Source organism: Vanrija albida (genome assembly GCF_041260175.1).
Source record: "Vanrija albida strain AlHP1 chromosome Unknown contig_1, whole genome shotgun sequence".
NCBI classification, from domain to species: Eukaryota; Fungi; Basidiomycota; class Tremellomycetes; order Trichosporonales; family Trichosporonaceae; genus Vanrija; species Vanrija albida.
Genome location: NW_027191420.1, coordinates 13062 through 25271, shown reverse-complemented (window position 1 = coordinate 25271; position 12210 = coordinate 13062). Strand labels below are relative to the sequence as shown.

At 62.4% G+C, this 12210-nt stretch overlaps 6 protein-coding genes across 6 annotated transcripts; 3 read left to right on the top strand and 3 right to left on the bottom strand.

The window, feature by feature from the left end:
* Positions 1 to 264: 264 nt before the first annotated feature.
* On the bottom strand, positions 265 to 1358 carry Q8F55_000012 (uncharacterized protein; the record flags this gene model as incomplete). The annotated part of the gene is made up of 2 exons (XM_069348669.1): positions 265 to 309; positions 357 to 1358. 2 exons carry the CDS (start codon positions 1356 to 1358, stop codon positions 265 to 267), a joined length of 1047 nt encoding a protein of 348 aa, XP_069212213.1.
* A 383-nt stretch (positions 1359 to 1741) lies between these two features.
* On the bottom strand, positions 1742 to 2801 carry Q8F55_000011 (uncharacterized protein; the record flags this gene model as incomplete). Its single annotated transcript, XM_069348668.1, has 2 exons — positions 1742 to 2749; positions 2799 to 2801. 2 exons carry the CDS (start codon positions 2799 to 2801, stop codon positions 1742 to 1744), a joined length of 1011 nt encoding a protein of 336 aa, XP_069212212.1.
* A 297-nt stretch (positions 2802 to 3098) lies between these two features.
* On the bottom strand, positions 3099 to 3680 carry Q8F55_000010 (uncharacterized protein; the record flags this gene model as incomplete). The annotated part of the gene is made up of 1 exon (XM_069348667.1): positions 3099 to 3680. One exon carries the CDS (start codon positions 3678 to 3680, stop codon positions 3099 to 3101), a length of 582 nt encoding a protein of 193 aa, XP_069212211.1.
* Positions 3681 to 4513: 833 nt separating this feature from the next.
* Positions 4514 to 4894, top strand: Q8F55_000009 (uncharacterized protein; the record flags this gene model as incomplete). The annotated part of the gene is made up of 1 exon (XM_069348666.1): positions 4514 to 4894. One exon carries the CDS (start codon positions 4514 to 4516, stop codon positions 4892 to 4894), a length of 381 nt encoding a protein of 126 aa, XP_069212210.1.
* A 663-nt stretch (positions 4895 to 5557) lies between these two features.
* inda1_1 (Amino acid permease) lies at positions 5558 to 7578 on the top strand (the record flags this gene model as incomplete). The annotated part of the gene is made up of 7 exons (XM_069348665.1): positions 5558 to 5718; positions 5753 to 5859; positions 5909 to 6127; positions 6169 to 6290; positions 6327 to 6568; positions 6624 to 7272; positions 7318 to 7578. The coding sequence occupies 7 exons, from the start codon at positions 5558 to 5560 to the stop codon at positions 7576 to 7578; spliced, it is 1761 nt and encodes a 586-aa protein (XP_069212209.1).
* Positions 7579 to 8646: 1068 nt separating this feature from the next.
* Q8F55_000007 (uncharacterized protein) lies at positions 8647 to 10828 on the top strand (the record flags this gene model as incomplete). Its single annotated transcript, XM_069348664.1, has 2 exons — positions 8647 to 9386; positions 9478 to 10828. The coding sequence occupies 2 exons, from the start codon at positions 8647 to 8649 to the stop codon at positions 10826 to 10828; spliced, it is 2091 nt and encodes a 696-aa protein (XP_069212208.1).
* Positions 10829 to 12210: the final 1382 nt, after the last annotated feature.

The following is a 12210-nucleotide window of genomic DNA, read 5'->3' as shown; positions in this document are numbered from 1 at the left end:
ATTGTGGGAGAGTAGGCATCCGTGTGCATGCCCGAGCAGACGCAATATCCCATCCCAGTTTGGGCGGTGCAGCGGGGCGTAGCCATGTGAACCCGCGGCGCAGGCGCCAACGCCCATCTTGCTCCTTGGCAAACGGTCGCGGCATTGTGCATAATGTATCCTGCTCGAGTGTGATGATGACTCCGTCGGCCTGCGATCGCGCATTGTATCGTGGATTTCCCCCCCGCTGTCTCCCTCCCGCCCCACCTGGACGGCGCCTTGCGGTCAAGCCAAGAGCACACACTCGTGCTTGAGGAAGTCGAAGACTGCCTTCAAGGCGTCAGATTGCTCGGTTCCATGGCCCGCCACGCACTCACCCTGCGGCAATCGGTGCAGATGTACAGGCGCCCCTCGGGCGGCCACTCGCCGTACAGCGTCCGCTCACGCAGGGTCTTGGACCACTCGTCATGCGAGAGCAGCCCGACCCCCGCCAGCTCTGGGCTGATTGCGTGCAGCGCGGTTGTGAAGAGCCCCTTGCGGTCCTTGTTGCTGTCATCACCCGCTCCGCCAAGCTGGAGTGGGTTGATCTTCTCCGCTCCCACGATCGTGACTTGCCCCATCCACCCGCTGGCCGCGACGGCGCCGAGGAGCACGGACGGGAAGAAGTGAGGGCAGATCGGGAACTCGCAAATTGGTCTTGTCCCGGGCCTGCATGGCCAGAGTACGATAGTCCAAGCGCGAGAGATGTGATGCCCGCGGAAGGTGATGTGCCTCCAATGCTCGTCGCTCTCGTCCCACTTGAGGTGCAAAATGTAGCGGGCCGCGGGCGGGACGCTGATGGACAGCGGCTCGTGACGGGCCCCATCACGGGGGACGATGCTTGTGAGGTCCAAGAAGTCCACTGCGAAGTCGAGCGTGTCGGAGAAGTGTGAGGGCATTCCGTACACCGCAGCTCCCATGCGGCGCAGCGTCGCCAGGGAGGTCCAGCCTCCAATGCCATACGAGGCAGGCGGGAGGGGCGCGGTGAGAGGTTGTTCGAGATCGAGTATCTCCACCTTGCGAGGGCAATAGGGCACGTAGTCGTCGTGCGGCCTCACAGGCAGAGTCGAGTGCCGCGATGTTGTGAGATCGAGGCCACGACGGTGGATGGTAGCCGAGTCGGAGATGATCGCGACATGCCGAAACAACATCCGATCAATCTTGTCTCGCAACAAGCGTGACGCCGCGCGCAGAGCGGCAAGGGACGGGACAGGCGCGAAGCCGATGATCATGTCCATCAAGTGAGGGTAGCTCGAGCTGTCGAGAAGGATTCGAGTGGCGGCCCGGCTTGTCGTCTTGCGGTGAGCCCGGTGGCTCATCTTGGTCTTTGCAGCAGGCATGTGAGAGTGGATGAATAGAGAGAAGGTGTGCGGTGTGGTGAGTGAGATGCCGGTGACGAACACTCTGGAAGTGCAATGGATGGTGTGAGGCTCATGGGTGGCGAGCCCCTCACGCCCTCGGACATTGAGCGCCCTCCACGCATGCTGACGTTTCCTCATGCTGGGGGACACAGGCTGTGTGGGGGGCGACGGTTGGGCGCCGTGTCCTCGTTCTCTCAGCAACCTGAGCGCGGCTATCGTCTGCAGATTGAACTGCAGGAGGGCGACGAGCGGCGCCGGCACATGAATGTCCTGCATAACCCAAACTGTTGTTGTCAGCCTTTGTCCCGCCGAGGTATACTCACCAAATCACTACATGCACAAGAGAAGGCGCCCACCTGCCCTTAGTCCTTGGCGCCCCCCGCGGTCCGCGAGAACTCGAGCAGCTCATTGAAGATGTCGTCAATGAAGAACATGCCGCCGATGTGGCCCCCAGGCACGTTCTTCACGGCTGACGGCTTGTAGTTGGCGACGAGCCACTCGTTCATGCCGCCACCGAGCTGGTCAGTCTCCGACCCGACAACGAGGACGGGCTTGGCGTGGTCCTTGTCCAGCCTGGTGGGGACGAATCCCCAGTCCGAGTGGAGGACGTCCGAGATCCCCAGGAACCAGTCCCACGATACAGCGACGGACGCGATTGTACCGTCGGCCATACGGCCGACGACCTCGTCCTTGGTCTTGTTCTTGCGCTTGAGCCAGTCGTTCATGATGGCCTTCTCCTCGTCGGTCATGTGGTCGAACAGGGTTTCATTGAGGAACTTCATCGTACCCTCACGGGTGCTGAGCTTGGACGCGAATGCCAGCTTGCCCAGGCGCTGTACGGCGTTGAACGGGATGCGGCTGGGCGGCCCGACAGCAAAGTAGTTCTGCCATGTGAGCGTCGCCGAGTAGTTTTTGTGCTGCGCGAGCGGGGAGAACCCAGCCATGACGCACAAACCGGCGATGTAGCGGCCGTACGGGAACTCGTCATAGCTCGCGCCGAAGATCATCTGCGCTGGCGCCGTGCCAAAGCTGCCGCCGCTGACATAGAGCGCGTCGAGCTTGCCGTCGGGGTAGAGCGAGTCAAAGAGGGCGCGCGTGTCCGCGATCAGGCTCTCGCGGTACGTCTTGCCTGGAGCGGTGGGAGACGACTGGCCGAGACCGGGCGGCGTCACCGTCACGTAGTGGAGCTTTTCGCGCTCGACGCACTCGAGGACGTCCCCGGCGCGCGCGACGGCGAAGATGCCCGGGAAGAATAGGATGACGGTGCGCGAAGAGGGGTAGCCGTTGTGCGCGTACGCGATCTGGCGGCCCGCCGGCAGCTTGAGGATTACTTCGTCGTCGTTGCCGGGGATGAAGTCGGACGGGTTGGTCTGCCGTGGTCAGCGTGGGCAGATGCGTCGACACGGGGAGGACACTTGCCATCGTGAGGGCGGCCGTACTGAAAGACCGGGGATGGGGAGACAGTGGGGATGCCAAGGACAGCTGCCTTGAATACCGAGCTGCGCTGCGCGGTCTCTCGCTGACCCCGGTCTGCTGCTGCTCGCACGTTTATGTACAAGAGATGAATGGGTAGATGCATGCAAGGCAGTGTTGAGTGACGCAGTGGAGTCACGTGATCTCGCTCCGACTCGGCGCCGACACGTTGGAGACTCCTCAGCGACGCCGGCGGCGCCGAAGGGGGAGCCGACGGCGCCGAGACAGCCGGCGACGGACGTCGAGCTACGACTCGTCCGGGTGGGCCAGCGTGGTCAGCCGCATAGGCACTGCCTCCCCGCCCTGCGGCACCTCCACGCTCTCCCCCTGCTCGTCCCTCCACTCGGGAAAGCCGCGGAACACGCCGTCCTCGTCGAGCGCGTCGACAAAGTCCTCCCAGTCCATGTTTGCGATGTTGAGGTTGTTCTCCGGGCTCCACAGCTCGGCAGCGAGGCAGCGGAACGTGCGCGTCTGGAGTCCCGGTGGGTCGGGGAGCGGGTTAAACTTTTCATCGTACTCGACCTGGCCGAGGATGTCGATGACGATGATTGGAAAGTTGGGCTCGGCGAAGGTGCGCGCGTCGGCCGCGAAGATGACGGCGTAGTTGGCCTTTGCGGCCTTTGCGGCCTCGAACAGAGCTTGCGGCGACGCGCCGTCAAAGCCTGGCTTGTCGACCGGCGTGATGTACGGCAGGAAGCCCTCGTCCGAGGGCACTTCGAGCATCTTGAGCAGCCGCTCCCACGGCGCGTCCGAGCCCGCGCCAAAGGCTGTGCGGACAATGGGTGCTTGGTCTGTCGATGGGAAGGCGGGCAAGGCGGCGCTGCTCATGGTCGTCGTGGTGGGATGGGTGGAAGCGAGGGGGGTGCTGTTGTCTTCTCTGCTCGTCACATTGCTGCACCGTCAACGTCACTGACGGGGTTCCCTGGATGGAGCGGTCAACCACCGAGCAAGGGAGGGTCGGTCCTCATGTCATTAACACTTGTCCGGCGAATGTACAAGGCAATGGGCAGATGGCTGACAGGGCAATACGCGGCGCAGCAGCAGCCGGATCTGTCGTTGATGGCGATGAGGCTCGACGAGGTGATCTTCATGATGGCAGCGGGCACAACACTGGCCTATCATCACAACCAACACGGCCTACCTTGCTCTCGGCCAACTCTAGCTGACAAGCACCTGACGCGCTAGGCACTACCTGGCAGTGCTCACCACTCGCACTGTGGCACGGCTCACTCACTATCTCGGCCACTCCGTGCTGCGTCGAAGGATGGAACAGCATGGAAGGCCGACGGGCCAGCTAGACGGACGTGATTCCTGATGCCTGAGCATACGATAAACACAGGCAGCAACATGCCTGGTTCATCAACTGGCTGTCGCAGTCGCGCCGTCGCCGCGTCTCGGAAACAGCCGACCGCTGCATGCTGCGAGCCTACAGTGGCCATGCCAGGGTGATGCCCTCCCGCACCGGCTCGACGTCCGCCGCGTTCCATCGTGTTCGGCACCTTCTCCAACTACGGCTGACCGAGGCCGAGCGTCCCTTCGGCATGCCGATGTTGACCAGCTGTATGAATGCGGACTGATTGTACTTGTACTTAACCGACCGCGGTCCCGAGGCCATACCTCCAGCCTCAGACACATCACCACCTCGCCTCCACCCACTCACCATGCCGCCCTCAGTCGTCAGCATCAGCGACCAGCTCGCGGCTATCACCACGCCGTGGGACCCGCGCCTGGCGGCCAGCTTCAACGGGCAGGACATCAAGGTCGTGCGGCTACAGGGCGACTTCATCTGGCACACGCACCCCGACACGGACGAGGTCTTCTTCGTGCTCGAGGGCAGCATGCAGATGGGCGTGCGCGTCGACGGCGTCGAGTCTGCGCTCACGCTCAACAAGGGCGACCTGTACGTCGTCCCGCTCGGCCAGGAGCACCGTCCCTTTGGCGCCGACGCGCGCGTCGTCCTCATCGAGAAGCGCGGAACGGTCAATACGGGCGACTTTGAGGGCGACGTGCCGGCCCACATCCACAAGACGGATGGGCGGTAGAAGCGCGGGCGAGGAGCGAGCAGGTGGGTGCGCACGGGCATGCCTGGAGCTGACGGCGTCCAGGATGTCTGTCAACCATCGTGTATCAATCTCTTCTCTGTCTTTATCTATGCACTTCTATCTGTTGCTCGACGCTCGACTCTGCGCCGACTGTAAGCCAAGGCTTCCAGGAAACCTCTTGTGGAGCTCGCGTGGACCGGCAATCGGCTCGACGAACGGCGTCCCCCGACCCGTCCAATGAGATTCCCAGCTTGTCCGCGTGTGATCTTGTTTCAACGACCTGTCGAGTCGGCTGGCGATTTACCCTTGAACCCGTTGTTGTGCACGCGCAGGCATGGCAGCCGCAGATGAAGGGCCGCCCTTTGGCAGCGCACACCCTCTGGGGTAGGACAAGTGACGTACCAGGCTGGGCATCCGCCCTCGCCGCGGGTCTGCTGACCTCCAGAGGCGGCCTGCACCACTCAGCTTCCAGCAGGAAACAATAGCGATCGGGCGTGCAGACAGGGACTATCTGCCGACAGGAGCACCACGCGAGCAGGCCGGGTAGCACCTCTGCCGCCCAGCGCTACCCCCAGCCCATCCCGAACTCGCGCACCCGACATAACCTCCCCTCGAGTCGAACAGGTGACTGTTACCTTCTCCCCCACTCGCCACTGCAACAACATGTCCGACATCGACAAGGAGAAGGGCGGTCGCGGCGAGGACGTCCCGGCCGCTGTTGGCGTATTCACCGACGACGGCTTCTACGACCCGTCGCGCGAGAGCACGCTCACGCGGCTCGGCTTGACCAAGGAGTCGTTCAAGCGCGCGCCGGGCACGACTCGGTGGGTGGATCGTCTCGGCGACGCTGACGGTCAGCGGCCTCGTCGCGCACGGCGACATCCCGCCCGAGCTGCAGAACTATGACAACCCGAACCTGCAGCAAAAGATGCGGCCGCGGCATCTGCAGATGATCGCCGTCGGTGGTAGGTGGCTTATCTGGACGCGCGATAGGCGCTGACGGACGTGCGCCAGGCGCTATCGGTACCGGCCTGTTTGTCGGTTCGGGCGGCGCGCTCGCCACCGGTGGTCCCGCTGCCATCCTCATTGCATGGATTATCATGGGCGTCATGCTCATCAACGTGACCCAGGCGCTGGGTGAGATGGCCATTCTGTATCCCGTGTCCGGTGGATTCTTCACGCTCGTGTCTCGCTTCCTCGACCCGAGTCTGGCGTTTGCGCTTGGCTGGAACTGTGAGTAGTTGGAAGGGGGAGCATCGTCACTGACTACCCAGACGTCTTCTCGTGGATGATCACGCTGCCGCTCGAACTCACCGTCGCCGGAAGCACTGTCATGTACTGGTCGACCCCCGTACCGCTCGGCGCGTGGATCACTATCTTCTACTTCATCGTGTTTGTGAGTTGCGATAACGCTGCAGCTAGCTGACCCCAGGTTGCCGTCATGTTCGGCACATTGGGCTACGCCGAGACAGAGTTCTGGACCGGCTGCCTGAAGCTCATTGTCATTGCCCTCTTCATCGTCATCGCCGTCGTGTGCGTGTGTGGTGGTGGACCCACGAACGGCGCGTACGGCTCGTACGTTGGTGCAAAGCACTACCATGACCCGGGTGCTTTTGCCGCGGGATTCAAGGGCTTCTGCGCCGTGCTCGTTACCGCCGCGTTTGCCTACGCCGGGTGAGTGCGATCTTGGGCGTCGGCCACGCCGCGGCCAACCATTCTGACACCCCAGCTCTGAGCTCGTCTCGTTTGCCGCGACAGAGACTCCCGACCCGCGCGCCACCATGCCCTCGGCCATCAAGAACATCTTCTGGCGTGTCATCTTCATCTACATCACGCTCATCTTCCTCGTCGGGCTCGCGATCCCGTACAACGAGCCACTCCTGCAGGAGGGCGACGGCGCCAACGGCTCACCTCTTGTCATCCTCTTCCGCCTCGCCAAGATCCGCGGCCTCGACCACCTCGTCAACGCAACCATCCTCATCTCCGTCCTCGCCATGTCCATGTCGTGCATCTACGGAGGCTCGCGCCCTCTCGTCGCCCTCGCGGAGATGGGTTATGCGCCCAAGTTCTTCGCCACCGTCGACAAGGCAGGCCGTCCCATGTGGGCCCTTATGGCCATCTTCATCTGGGGCCCCTTGGCCTACGTCAACATCGCAGACGTTGGAACCAAGGTGTTTGACTGGCTCCTGGCTCTGTCGGGCCTCTGTACGCTGTACACCTGGCTCGCGATTTGCGTGACGCACCTGCGCTTCCGCAAGGCATGGCGGGTACAGGGCCACAGCCTGGAGGAGTTGCCGTTCAAGGCCTTTGGCGGTATCTACGGCTCGTGGATGGGCATCATCCTCATCTGTCTCGTGATCATCGCCCAGTTCTACACTGTGAGTGCGGTGTCCCGTTCCTACGCAGCGCTGACTCTATCACAGGCAGTCTGGCCTGTCGGAGAGCAGCCCAAGGGCGCCGCTGCCGCCGAGGGCTTCTTCCAGGTGTTCGTCTCCTTCCCCATCGTCATCCTCTTCTACATTGTCGGATTCATCTGGAAGCGCTCGCTGCCGCGCAAGGCCCAGGACATTGACCTCGACACAGGCCGCAAGTCGTGGCTCACTGCCGAGGACATGCGGCTGTGGCGCGAGAAGCGTGCCGACGCGCCGTGGTGGAAGAGGCTCTACCGCGTCCTTTTCTGTTAGTTGCCGTCGGTTGTGTCTCCAAATGTGTTTCGGGAGTAGGGCTTGCAGTGTGGGCTTCTGCCTTGACCCGACTCTCTAATAGTTGTTTATGCACCTTGTGATGGAATGATCGTGGCTTCGGCCGGGCGCCGGATACCCAAGGAACTGTTGGAGCACCCACGATCAAGGCGACGAAAGACACCGAGAAGCCCTTGGGTTTGCCCGTCGGTCAACCCAGGCGGCTACCAGCAATATTGCATGCGGGCCGACGTGCCTCGCGCTTGCACCTCTGACCGATCCTTTGGCGCGCACTTGCATCTCGGCCGCACTTTGTCAATCGCACTTTAGTGTCTCAACCTCGCTACATCTTGGCACCCACCCCGCATCCTACCGATGACCGAAGACACCCGCCTGTCCGCCGTCCGCCAACAAGAAGCGGCTATGACATCTACCGGCGAGGTGACTGACGACTCTTGAGCTCGGTCATGGGCGACGATAGATAGGCCTTCCTGTGCGACGCTAAGACTGAGTGGGCTATCAGATATGACCGTTGGAGCGAGTCTGGCATGTGTCGAGGCCGATGTTCTGCTCAAACACACACATCTCAAGTCGACAATGCAGATAAAGTGCAGCAACCAGTTGACCAGCTCTCAATTGTCTATGCAGCTCTACCCGGCTATTGCCGACACTTGCCTTACCCCGCCTTACCCAACGTGGCTGACGTTATTCGTCTGTGATGACGCAGGCAGCCAGGCCATCAGAGGCTCCCGCCAATTGCCTCCTATACGGTCCCCCACATCCACCTCGGTGGGGGTCACCTGAGTCGCCGAGCCACACCCGAACGCCGTTTGTCACGGGGCATGACGGCCGTACGTAGATCCGGGGCAGATGCAGTCGGCCTAGAACGTCAGCTGGCGGTCTGCCATGACCTGCGCGGCCCGCGGCTGGCCATGCATCGGCTAGCCGTTTAACCTGTTCGCTGCCTGGAACTCTCACCCCACTGCATCCTCCGCCCCAGCCTTTTAAACGTCTCCCATCTGCTCTCCTGGCTTGAGAATTTACTCCTCATCAACAAGCACCTAGCCCATAATGCCGTCCGCTCCTCCATCCTGGGTCCAGGCGCTCAAGCCCTCTGACCCGCAGGGTCCCGACCTCCTCGCTGCCGAGCGCAACGGCTCCAAGGTCGACTCGAACAAGCTCGCCGTCCTCCTTCACACCCAGGCCAACCTCGACCGTGCCGCCGAGCTCACCAAGCTCATCGAGGCCGAGCCCGTGTTCAACAAGGATGAGCTCCTGTCGATGGGCCGTGTCGACCGCATCCAGCGTTCGCTCGCCCGCGGCAAGGCCCTCAAGCGTCTCTCTAAGAAGTACAACTGGAACGAGGAGACGTACCACGCCGCCGTCAAGATCTCGGGCGAGCCCAACGTCTACGGTCTCCACGATGGCATGTTCCTCAAGACCCTCCGTGAGCAGGGCAACGCCGAGCAGCACAAGCTCTTCCTCGAGCCCGCCGAGGCCAGCCGCTACATTGGCTGTTACGCCCAGACTGAGCTTGGCCACGGTTCCAACGTTCGTGGTCTCGAGACCACGGCTACCTGGAACCCCGAGGACAAGACCTTCATCCTCCACTCGCCCAAGCTCACTGCCTCCAAGTGGTGGATTGGCTCGCTCGGCCGTACCGCCAACCACGCCGTCGTGATGGCCCAGCTCTACATCAAGGGCAAGAACTACGGACCCCACCCCTTCGTCCTCCAGATCCGCGACCTCGACACCCACGAGCCCCTCCCCAACATCTACGTTGGTGACATTGGACCCAAGTTTGGTTACAAGTGAGTAGCCCGGAGGGGGGCTTCATACCCTAGTAGCGGCGATTGAGCTACCTTCCTCCACTTGCCGCCGGCAATGGCTAACCTACTCCAGCTCGATGGACAACGGTTTCCTCCTCCTCAACCAGGTCAAGATCCCCCACATCAACATGCTCGGCCGCTTCTCGACTGTCGACCCCCAGACGAGCGAGTACCGCCGCATCGGTGCCCCCACCCTTGTCTACGGCACCCTCACCTACATCCGCTCGATGATCGTCCTCGAGTCGGGTGCGTCGCTCGCCCGTGGTGTTACCATCGCTGTGCGCTACGCCGCTGTCCGTCGCCAGTTCCAGGACCGCGACGCCGAGGCTGCCGGTGTCCCCGGTGAGACCCCTGTCCTCAACTACAAGATGGTCCAGGTCCGTCTCCTCCCCCTCCTCGCCGCCACGTACGCCCTGCACTTCACCGGCCGCAACATGATCGAGCTGTACAACAGAAACCAGGAGGTCATGAAGAAGAACCTCGCCGCCCAGGCAGCGTCCAAGGGCTCGCCCGGCCCCGAGGAGCTCCAGCCCGGAGCTGAGCTGCTCGCCGACCTCCACGCCACCTCGTGCGGCCTCAAGGCCCTCTCCTCGACCATTGCCATCGACGGCCTCGAGATGTGCCGTCGCGCTTGCGGTGGCCACGGCTACTCGAGCTACTCGGGTATCGGCACCTGGTACTCGGACTACCTTCCCACCGTCACCTGGGAGGGCGACAACTACATGCTCACGCAGCAGGTCTCGCGCTACCTGCTCAAGACGGCGCGTGCCGTCCAGAAGGGCAACGCCCCCAACAACGACACGTCCAAGATCCTGTCGCACTACCTCAACCGCCAGACCACTGGCGCCGCATACGACGTCCTCAACTCGGACCAGGACATTGTCGCCGCCTTTGCCTGGCGCGCCGCCTTCCTGACCTTTGAGTCGCTCCGCCTCCGTGACGTCCAGAAGCAGTCATGGAACTCGCTCCTTGTCCAGTTCTGGCACCTCTCGACTGCCCACTCGCAGTACCTCGTCATCAAGAGCTTCTACGACGCCGTGTTCGAGAACCGCGCCAGGGTTGCCGCCGAGGTTGGCGAGCCCACCGCCGACATTCTCCGCGACCTCTTCAGGTTGTACGCCCTCCACACGATGGAGCTCCACTCGGCCGAGTTCTTCACTGCCGGTGCCGTCTCGGTCAACCAGCTCACCCTCGCCCGTACCACCGCCATCTCGGCCCTCCTCGACCGCATCCGCCCCAACGCCGTCAGCCTCGTCGACGCCTGGTCGTTCTCCGACTTCCAGCTCGACTCGTCGCTCGGCGGCTACGACGGCAACGTCTACGAGAAGCTGTTCAACCGCGCGCGCCAGAACCCCGTCAACACGCTCACGCTTGACCCCAACCCCGACTCGACGGTGCTTGTCAAGCGCACCTCCAAGCTCTAAGCGTCGAAGGGCAGTCGTCAAAGTGAAGTATAGCAAAGTCATCATTCCAGTGTCGTGTCGGAGTTGTACGTTGTGTTAGGAGATGCAAAAGTCTTGGTTTAGCACGACGGGGTTGCCGCCCTCAGGCCGAAGCTACTGCGGGGTGCCGAACTGGCATAACGCCGATGTTATCTCCCTCCGCTGGAAGAGTGGAGCAGATCGAGCGGACCTGACGGCCCATGTGGTGTACGTCGGTGTCGCCCTGGCCGAGGAGCGAACAGCTAGGACCAAGTATGCAGTGCACGCGTATGGCAATGGCGAGCACACATGCTTTTCGTCGCCGCTGGCCACGTTGTAGACAGGTCCCGTCGCCAGCCTCCGCTCTCCTGCTGTTTGACCCGACTCCTCTACTTACCCTGCGCGTTAAGAGAGCAAGGGAGCCACGACCCTGGCTGGCGTGCGGGGTGCCGCCTTGGGTACCGGACTACTCCTTTGTTGGAATACGGCCGGTCACGCTAAACCAGCGGAAGTGTCGAGGCAGATGTGCACGACGCACGGCAACGCCGTCGACTTGGCCAGCGGTGTCGACAGGTCGCAGGGTGAAGGGAGGTGTACCGCGTGTGGGACTGCCCGAATTCGGAACCGCGAGGAGCCGCTCCTCGTTGATGAGCCAAGCGCAACCGCTGCCCCGTGACGCATCCGCATCATTGTCCATCCTCCCGTGGCCATCTCCTCTCCCTCGCGTCCTTTGCGAGAGTGACACGAACTGCACGAATAACGCAGCCACATCTGCCCGCGCTGTCGCAGTTGTTCTAACCCGTCGGGATAGACGATTCTGGTGGCTTGGACTGATATTCCTCGCCAATCACACTAACAATAAGTGGCGCTGGTCGAGGCGCTGACGAGAGCGGTCACTCCCGCCTCGTGGACCATACTACAAATCATCCGCGAACAAATACAAATGTCAAGGCGGCACCAGTTGACGTCTGGAGCCGTTGCGGGCCCAGAGGATCGTCGAATACAGGGTTTGGGAGGCTGCCGGAAGTCGCGCCTTCATGCCGCGGAACGTCCCAGGACAAGCGCCCCTTGTTACGGCTGTGGGCGCACCTGTTGGGTCTTGGCAACCAAGGTGTCGACCCCGAGTCAACCATGTTACCAGGAGCCCCCCTGCAGACCCCACACCCAGGCCCCCTTTCCGCCGTTGACGTGCGAAGCTGTCTCCCTGTGATGCTCTGGCTGTTGACAGCTGCTGCGCTCCCCTGCTGAAACGCTCAGCTGCTCCCTCCTACCCAGTTCCAGGCCAGGAACATGTCATACGACGCCGCCACCCTCTCCTCTGCTGCTCACTCTGGTCGTCTTGTTGCCCCCCTTGCGTTGCCGTACCGTCTGCCTGCGCTGCCTAG